This window comes from Balaenoptera acutorostrata, chromosome 3 (assembly GCF_949987535.1).
Source record: "Balaenoptera acutorostrata chromosome 3, mBalAcu1.1, whole genome shotgun sequence".
NCBI classification, from domain to species: Eukaryota; Metazoa; Chordata; class Mammalia; order Artiodactyla; family Balaenopteridae; genus Balaenoptera; species Balaenoptera acutorostrata.
Window position 1 is genome coordinate 62,334,413 of NC_080066.1, and position 9,654 is coordinate 62,344,066.

General features: G+C 58.1%; 1 protein-coding gene across 1 annotated transcript in view; it reads right to left on the minus strand.

Annotated features, from left to right (window-relative positions):
* LOC103010859 (uncharacterized) overlaps positions 1 to 9,184 on the minus strand; it is a 97,625-nt gene extending 88,441 nt beyond the window's left edge. The window contains exons 1-2 of the mRNA XM_057542673.1: positions 8,884 to 9,184; positions 7,944 to 8,310 (exon numbers count right to left, since the gene is read on the minus strand). Coding sequence (XP_057398656.1) covers positions 7,944 to 8,310; positions 8,884 to 9,184 — 668 coding nt within the window. The remainder of the gene's footprint in view (positions 1 to 7,943; positions 8,311 to 8,883) is intronic.
* Between the last annotated feature and the right edge of the window lie 470 nt (positions 9,185 to 9,654).

Sequence of the window (9,654 nt, forward strand, 5' to 3'; positions counted from 1 at the left end):
AAGAAAAAGATAAAGCAAAACGTGGCAAAATGTCAACAACTGTTAAATCTAGATGAGCGGGTATATGGGAGTTTCCTACACTATTCCCTCTATCTTTCTGTATGTTTGAAAATGTTCCTAACGAAAAGCAAAAACAAAAAAAACAAAAAAAAACACATTGGTCACATGAGCCAGAGCCCCACAAATAATGCCTCATGCTCCTGGCAGGCCTGAAAGGCAACTGGATCTCTTAAGTAGGTTAAACTTCCCCCCTGCCATCTCCTTTATGTGGTTTCCCTAGAAATCGCTTTTGCACAAATTCCACTGAGTCCTAGCTCAACATTTAGAAGCCTTGGCACATTCAGAAGCCAGACACAGTGCTGTACTGAAGCAACTGTTGTCTTCTCTTTTTTTTTTGAATTTTATTTATTTATTTATTTTATACAGCAGGTTCTTTTTTTTTTTAATTTTTGAATTTTATTTATTTATTTATACAGCAGGTTCTTATTAGTTATCTATTTTATACATATTAGTGTATATATGTCAATCCCAATCTCCCAATTCATCCCACCACCACCAGCGACTGCTGTCTTCTGACCCACCACCTCCCTCCCGCCCACCACCTCCCTGTCCTTTCTGCAAAGCAGCCCTGGGCTAGAGATCGTGATGCTGGCTCCATCCTCATGTGGCCACTACCCTCTCTGAGCCTCCGAATGTCGCCCCCCACCCCACTGAAGCACAAATGATGACAAGTCAGTGACTGCCTAGCCTTCTCATTCAAAGGCACAATGTTACCCCACAGAGACTGAAATCCCCATTTAACAGATGGGAAAGCTGAGACTCAGGCCAGGAGAGACTGGAAGCAGAACCCAGAAGGTGGGGACAAAGGGAGGTGGGAGTGAGCAAAAGCTCCCTGTCTGTCCCCTCCCCCCTCCTCCCCATTCCTCTACCCCAACCCTGGCAGCGCAAATCAGAGAGAAGATGGCCAGCACCTCCCTTTCCCTGGTTCCTATTTACAAGCTTCCTGGTCAGGAATAAATGGCCATGATCGCAATCTCCCAGCCAGGCCCAGCTGACCCACACCGACGTTGGCCAGGTCCACCTCTGCTGATCGATAATGGAAGAGTTAACAGTACCTCAAATAATCAATCGCTAATTGCTGAATGCCATGCAATTCATCGGGGAGAGTTACATGTGGCCAGTGCCTGGGCATCCCTGCCCTGGCCTGGCGGAGCCTCCAGAGGCAGAGAAGGCCTCGTCTGTCGTGAGCACCTCAGCAGAAAAGCCGCCCATAACTTGGAGCTTCACAAACAGATGTCCTAGGCCCAGCTCACATCCCCAGGTGCAAAGGAGAGGCGGAAGAGGCAGTGGCCGACGAGGCCCTGGGGGATGGGCCACATGCCCCTGGTCAGCCCATCTGGCCCCAGGTCCCTGGAAGTGCCAGGTACCCGGGATGGATAAGCCCAGTCCCCGTCACCAAGGCATTCCCAGGCCATGAAGAGAGACCAAGTGCCATGTATCATGGGCCTTGCACACAGTAGGCCTCACATACGGTAGGTGCACAGCAAACGTTTGCAAAATGTAAAGCAGATATGTTGCTCTCAGAGTTCTGAGGAAGGAGCCGCTACGCCCAGCTAGAGTGACCAGGAGGGGTTTCTAAACATGGCATTTGGACTGAGTGTTGAAAAGTGGGTGGGATCTATGGGCAGAGACGGAGGAAGGAATCAGGCAGAGGGGACAGCAGAGCGAAACCCTGGAGGAAGGAAAGCCAGAGCGTGTGTGAAAAGGAGAGTGAGTGGCATTTGGCTGGAGCCTGGGTGCACAGAGGAATATGGAGGGAGATGGCTGGGAGAGAGAGTCAGACTGTGCAAAACACTGAGGGGTCCAGACGCCAGTCTGAGGGAATGAGAAGCCCTTGAAGGGTGCTGAGTAGGAGCGTGACAACGAGCATGTGTTTGGAAGGACCATTAAATGCCATGGAGTCCACAGTTACTGCCAGGCTGCACGCCCTAAGAGGGCGGGGGCTGGTCTTATTCATCTCTGTCCCCATAACAGCCAGCACAGCCGGGCCCAGAGGAAGCATCCAACAAGTGAATCGCTGAATGATTATAGGACCATCAGATGTAGGACTGGGGACTCCTGGACTCACAGCTGTGGAAGATGATGTTTGTAAAAAAATACATATTTATAGTAGAGTCTCAAACACAGCCTTTTGAGGCAGGCTGGGAGAGAATTATCTCCAGTTTACAAAGAGGGAAGCTGAGGCTCAAAGAGGGAAACAGTGACCTGGCCAAGGTCACACAGCTGGCAGAACCCAGTGCTCTCCCCACCCGGCCCAGAAGGCTGAGCCCTGCTTGCCTTGGCATGGCCCAAGGCCCATCCCCTCCTCATTCCCTGACACCGCCACCGCTACCCTGTGCTGGCCAGACAGAGAAATGCAGCAAATGCTGCCCCATTGAGCATCCCCCCATACTAACTCCAGCTGGGATTGGCTGCTGTCACCATGGCAGCCTGTCCCTGCACCTATAATATAAACAGGGCAAGGCAGGGAATCTCTAGAATCCCCAAGCTTTGTCTAGACAGACCTTGTTGCAGACAGACCCACTTCTCCCCAGCCTCCGCCCCTCGAAATTTGGGAAGCATACCAATGGAGCAAGAGTCCTGGACCAGGAATCCAGAGACAGGGTAAAGGTCAACTCACTGTGTGACTCTGGAGAATCACTTCCAAGTTTCCTCATCTGTGAAATGGGTCGGTGCTCTCTGCCTACTTTACAGAACTGCCATGAGGACTAAATGAGGGAGGGAGTATAAAAACTTACGGAAAACTATAAAGCAAACTTTGTCCTGGAAAATAATAAGTCTCCTCTCTACTTCAGCCTGTTGGAGAACAGGACTCACTTCCCTCTCCCAGCAGAGAGCAAAACATGAGCTAACATTTACTGAGATTCTTCAGTGTATCAAGCTAGTGCACACTTTACATGTATTATTTCAAAGTACACTAATGACACCCCTACAAGGTAGGTATCGTTCTCCCATAATAGATGAGGAAACCGAGGCTCAGAAAAGTGATTTTCCCGAACTCATCCCACTCAGAAGGAGCTGAGTCAGAATTCAAACTTGGTTCCAGATGGCATCCAAGCCCAGGCCCTTTGATTGAGGGGTCCATTTCCACACCCCCAAATCTCAGAGCTGCAGAATCAGTGCTCAGGGTAAGGCTGCATGTCAACACCTGAGCTGCATGTAACACACATATACTCCAGAGGCCTGAGACCCTGACATCAGATGCGCCGTGCCACCCCATGGCCTGTGGACCAGCAGGGCCATCGGAGTGGCATGGGGAATGGGGTTGGGGGTGGGGGTGGCTGGCACAGCTGGTCTTGAGCTAATTGGATCAGTCCTGGGCATGGAGCCGCCGGTCCGGCTGCCCTGGCAGATGGGTGCCAGAACTGGAACACCTGCCAAGGCTCCACCTCCATGTCCAAACCAACCTGGACACTGAGGTCCCATTTTGGCCCCTCCCGTGCTGACCCTGGGGGCTGGCAGTGCCTACATAGATCCAGCAGGTCAGGGTGGCAGCCGCTATCCTTCCTTCAGCGGCTGGCGCCTCCCCTGATGTGGCCATATGGCCCCATACGCTCCCTGACAGCTGGACTGCCAAAGCAACTGCCTGAGGATGTCCTCTGCAAAGGCCCCGAGGCCCCAGCCACCACCCCCCACCCAACCTCTGCCCGGTGGGCCACACGCGCAGCCAGGAAAACCCCAGGCTGGAACGCCCTGCCCCCAACTTGCTTTATGATCTTGTGTAAGTCACTGCCCCTCTCTGGGCCTCAAACTCTTCCTCTGTCAAACAATGATGTTGACCACCCCTCTACGCCTTCCCTTTGTATTCCACTTCCAAGGTCACTAACTTCCACCCACACTCGCTCCAGGTATCCAGGGAGAAAAACGTATCTGTTTTATAGACATAGAAACTGAGGCCCAAGGGACCTCAGGGACTTGCTCAAGTGTGCACAGTGGGAGGGCCAGTAGTAAAGGCTCATTTTATGACTCCAGGATGCCTGCCATCTCTGTATGCCCAGGAGGTGGGAGTGGTGATAACCGAGGCCTGCCCCATTCTGATGGCCTACATCACCCCACCTGGCTCCTCACCCAGCCCAAATTTCTCTCCATCCTCCATCAAAGGGGAACCATGCACGGCCACTTGGCCATCAGGGCGAAGGCTGACAAGGTGCCTGCCCCTGCTGCTGCCCTCAGCACCAGCCTGGATTCCCAAAGCAGCCTCAGGACTGCCTCCCTGCCTCTGGCTCTCCTGGCCAACCCCTCCCCCCGACCACTAGAGGGAGAGGTTTAAATTGCAAATCTGATCGCGTCCCTCCAGAACTTCAACTCTACAACCCCTGAATACGGAATCAGCCCACACTCTTCAGTCGGGCACTCAAGATCGTCCTCCGTCTTGTGCCAACCTGCTCTGTGCCTGCTGTGCCCCTGCATAAACTACTCCACTGCAAACACGTTCCACCCATGCCTAGCGCCTCCCACCTCCGTGCCTTTGCTAACACTATGCCATCTGCCTGGAAAGCCCTCACTTGGTCACATGCTCCATTCATTCACTTATTCAACGTATTTACTGAGCATCTATCAAGTGCCAGAAACATCCGAACAGGTCAAATTGCAGCAGCCCTTCCGGTCCATCTGAAATAACCCCTTGCCAGCCTCCCTGCCCCATACCTCTGCAGGGGCCCAGCCCAGTCTGCCTCATACCCAGGGGTGTGGGTCGATGTCTGTGACCCCTTTCAGAGCCCACCCAGGGAGGGGCCCAGGTTTGTCATCAGTACCCCCAGTACGCAGCCCAGGCCTCAAACCAGGAGATGCCCCCAAATGTGGAGTGAGCCCCAAGTGAAGGGTTCCAGGAAGTAAAGAGCAAGGCCAAGCAAGACATGGTTCTTGGGAGCAGATGTCTGGGCCCTGGAAGTCCGCAGAAGAGACTCTGATTGGCCATGGTGGCCCCCAGTCCCCTCAAAAGGAGGCCTGAGTGGTCAGGGGTAACTTTACCCTTTCAAGTCACCCAAGGGCCCAGCCCAATCAACAACTTATCACTGAATTTGTTATAATTTAAAAACACAAACATGGCAGGGCCAGGGCCTGGCTGGACACGGAAATTAAGGGGGCCACACTGAGCTACCCATTCCCAGTCAGGAGGTTTAGGGAGGGGAGTGGCTGTCTTTAAGAAGACAGTGGGGCCTGGGAGCACCTGACTGGGATTTTCACCCCTAACACACAGATCTGGGGCCAAAGAGGTACCACGTTCTCTCCCTCTCCATGGCTTGAGGTCCCATATGGAGGGCTCATCCTGCTGGAGTCAGCTGGGGGCACTGGGGGGCGGTGGGGGGGGGGGGGCGAAGCAGACATCTGGCCATGCTCCAGCCACCTGGGTATCAACCAGAGCATCACTCAGGTCAACACACAGGAGGCAAAAGTCCAGACTCAGGGAGCCACACAGGGACAAAAGGGTAAAGAGGTGGGGAGAGAAAGAGAGAGAGAAATGACAGCTAAGAAAGACTGAGTCAGCTAGAGCTGGCAGAAAGGAAGGGGTAGAGGCAGAGAGAGTCTGCCCCAGAGTGAAGCCAGCAAAGAGGCTGAGGGAGCCGCCACAGGACCCAGCAGGCCACCACCACCACCCCCAGCCCCAGGATGAGCTTTGGTCACTCCTGGGCAGCAGCCTCCCCACCAGAGGCCTTCACGGGCCTGAGTGGCCCTGGGGATGAGTCCAGGCAGTCATCAGGACTGGGCTGGGGTGAATGGTCACAGAAGCCTGTCTGGAGTTGATAGCTACTCTAGCCGCCTATGTCTCAAGTGGGCCATTTGGGAAGGAAGTGGTCCCAGTAGTCACCAGACCCCATCCCCGCCAATGCACATTTAGACCACTGTGTGGAGAACCCATTCACCTGAGGGTGAGCTCTTTGGCCCACAAAGGGACTCCAGGGTAGAGATCCTGAGACAGTGGGAAGGGTTCCAGGGCCCAAACAGGAGGACCTAGAGTGCCAGGCTGGGGTTGGGAAACCCCTCTGATTCCCAGAATGATACCGACATCCCAGTGCCAGAACCAGGTTTGCAAACCATCAAGCAGAGCCCAGGGAGACTCTGGCCCCAGATCTAGGAGGCAAAGATTAATGAGGCTGGGGTCAAGCCTGGGAGAAGCAGGCTGAGAGTGGCTGCACCCACCTCCCTGCCCATCTGGAGAGGGTGTTGGTCACAGGCAGCAGGAGATCTGCCCTGGGGAGACCTTCCAGCAGCAGGCCCCCAGAGCCCTGCTGCCCAGTCAATAAAGAGGGCTTGAGGGCCCTCCCTGCCCCCTCCCCACCTCACCAAAGACCAGGTTTAAAGGATAACTTCACAGTGAAAGGGGCTGCCCTGAGACTGCAGTTCTCCTAGCTCCATCTCTGCCTCAAAATCCTCTTCTTACAAGGTGGCAGAGAGATTCCAGAAAGGTTAGTGGAAGTGGAAGTGAGGTCTAAGCCTGAAAGCTGGTCAAATAAGACATTACCATACCCCACAGACCCAGGTAGATACTGACTGGCCCAACATCACGATCCTTCACCCAGCATCTAGGCTGAGAACGAGACTTCTGACCCCACAGGCTCATACACTGAGTGCCAGGAAGGAGGGCACATGGACAAGGGCTGCTGGGGAACTCAGCTGCTCCAGCCCAGAATCCCAAGCCAAAAGGAAGGATTGGGAGCAATCAGAGAAGGCTTCCTAGAGGAGGAAGTACCTGCCTGGAAGCAGGGAGGATTTGGTAATTCGGAGGGGCCTGCAGGGGGCCTGAACTCTGACCCTTTCTTGGGCCTCTCACTCCTGGGGACACTGGCCTCCCTCCCTCTCGGGGCACCATCCTGGACCACATCTCCCCATCCTAACTTCTGCAGGAGCAGGGCTGGCATGGCGGGGTGGTGGGGGGTAGCTAGGAAGTTTCCTGAAGTAGTCAGCAGTGGACAGGAATGCGGGAAGAGACTCAAGAAGATGGAGGTGGGGACCGGGGTACAGCACAACCACAATCTCATCACACTGAGTGAGGCATGCAGGATCATGGCTCCAAGCAAAGCAGGGATGGGGGGCGGGGGTGGCACTATGCTGGGGCCCTAGAGGTTCCCCTTCCAATCCCTAGCCTCTTGGGAGCTCCTGCAGGCCAGGGCTGATGGGATGCACTTTGCCGGCAGTTCCCTTCTTCCAGCCGCCTGTCCCACGGAGCAGAAGGAGCAGGGACACACACGTACACACACACACACACACACACACACACACACACACACACACACACACACACACACACACAGGAACGTCTCCCAACTCTCCCCACCTCAAACCCGTGTCCTCAGCCTGGCTGCAAAGATGACCTCGCGGCCCTGGGACCTGGAAGCTGTGGCTGTGCCTGACCCTGGAGGGGTCACAGGGGTCCAGCGCCCGGAGCGGCTCTAGAGCGGCGCCGCGGGGCTGGACGGGTGTCCCAGAGAGCCGGCGGCTGCTATGATGGGGTGGTAGAGATGCACCCCTTGGCCCGCCGGGCGGCACAGCCCCCGCGCCCCCACCCCATTCCTCCCTCTCTCCTCGAGAAAGAAAGGCCGGAGTTCCACCACTAGAGAGACTCCATCCTCTCCCCCTACACGCAAAGTTGCTCCAAGTCGCCGGGGTTCCCGCGACACGCGAGGGTTAGGCGGGGCTGCTCAGCGGGCGAGAGCACGGTCACGAACAGGGGTGCCGAGCGCGCCCCCCTGCAGCTCCGCGCGTGCACCCTCCCACAACGGGCGCGCACCCAACACCCCACCCCCAACCCGCGGCCCCTGAGGCTCCCGCCCAATCAGAGGCCGCGCACGCCGCGCTGCCGGCGGGCAGAGACACCCCAGCTCCCTGGCCTGCGCCCCCGCGGCCCCCGCCCCGCCGAAGCCTCCCGGCCCGGCCACACTCACCGTCCCGGGCGCGCAGTTCGCGCGCAGCTCCTCTCTGGGGCTGCATTCCCCGGCTCCGTTCCCCTCCTGTTCCCGCTCCGGCTTGGGTTCCCGCTCCGCAGGGCTCGGCTCTGAGATGGTGGCCGCGGCAACGAGCGAGGCAGGGAGGGCGTGTGCGCGTGTGTGTGTATGTGTATGTGTGTGTGAGCGCGCGCGGTGTGTGTGCGTGTGCACGGGAGGGCACCGCGCTCCCCTGCGCGCCCCGCTCCTGCCTCCTGCTCTCCACTCTGCGATGCCAGCAGAATCCCTAACGCGCGCTCCCACCCTCCTGGGCGCTCACACTCGCGCACACACGCGCACACCCGGGCGCGCACACACACCTCGCCGCCTCACACCCGGCTCCGCACTCCCGACTCTCGCCCTCCTGGGGCGCTCACAAAGGCCCCTGGCCCCGGCCCGCCGGAGCCCCCGGAGCGGGGCCTGAGGAGTGGCCCTGCGGTCCTACCGGGCTGGCCCCGCCTTAGGTCCCCTGGTGCTCCCTCGGGCGTCCCTGCTCCTTCACCCTGCCCTGCCGGGCCGCGGCCGTGCTCTAAGCCTGACCCCGGCCGAGGAGCCCGACTCCGGCTTCTGGCGCTCCCACCCAGAGGCGCTGGCTCCCTCCTCCTCGCCTGCTCCGCCGCCCGCAGCCGCGTGCTCTCCCGCTCCTTTCTTTCCCCCTTTTCTGTCACTACCTATCCTTTTATCTCCTCTCCTTTCTCCCACCTGCACCCGCCCCGGTCCCTGTCCTCAGTCTTTCCGGCTGCCTCTCTGTCTTGCCGACGCCCTCTCCCGCGCCTCCTCCCCACCGCCCTGCGCTGCCCTCACATTCTGCGCATTACATGGGGTGCCGCCCGCCACTCGCCGAGCCCAGGGTGCGGACGCACTGTGGGCGGCGAGGGGACCCGCCGAGCCAGGGCCCCACCGCCCCCTCGGCTCTCCGCTTGCTCCTCGCTCCTCGCTGCGGCCTGGCGGGCGGCTACGTCCCGCGCTAGCCTCGGCTGTCGCTGACAGCTCCCATCTCGCCCGGGCTTAAAGGGATAGCGCACCGGGCTCGACCTGCCCCACCCGGGGGCGCCGACGAGGGCGGCCTCCTGCGCCGGCACAGTCCGGGGCGGTGGCGCAGCTGGGGCGGTGCGGGCGGCGCCCTGTCCAACGCGGTTGAGCCCAGCCCTCCCGGGCTGGAGGTGAGTCAAGGAGAGGGCGGTCGGGCCTGACCACGCCATCCAGGGGGCGCTCAGTGCTTGTTGGCGGCTAAGCCTAGGGGCAGGCTGGAGGTATGAGGCAGTGCAGGCTGGGCGCCCTGCACTGTGGGGCGGGGAGAGGAGGGATCAGGGAAGCAGCTGTCCGGATCTGAGCACAGGGTGAGGACACCTGTCATGCTGAGAGGACAGGGCTCACAGGATGGCCTCCCGCTCTTGCTGTGTGACCTTGGGCAAATGCCTGCCTCTCTCTGGCCTCAGTTTACACTTCCTTGGAAGGCCATTGGCTTCCATCATCTCTGGGGCTCTGATTTGGTGGTAGATCCCTCCAAAAATGAGAGAGCAGGAGGTATGACGGAACTTCGGGGGGGTGGGGGGTGGTGGAGGAGGTCCAGGAAAGCTCCTGGAGGAGTTGACACTGAAGCTAAGTACTGAAGGATGAGTAGGAGTTGACTGGGCAGAAAGGGCATCCCATGCCAAGAGAAGAGGATATA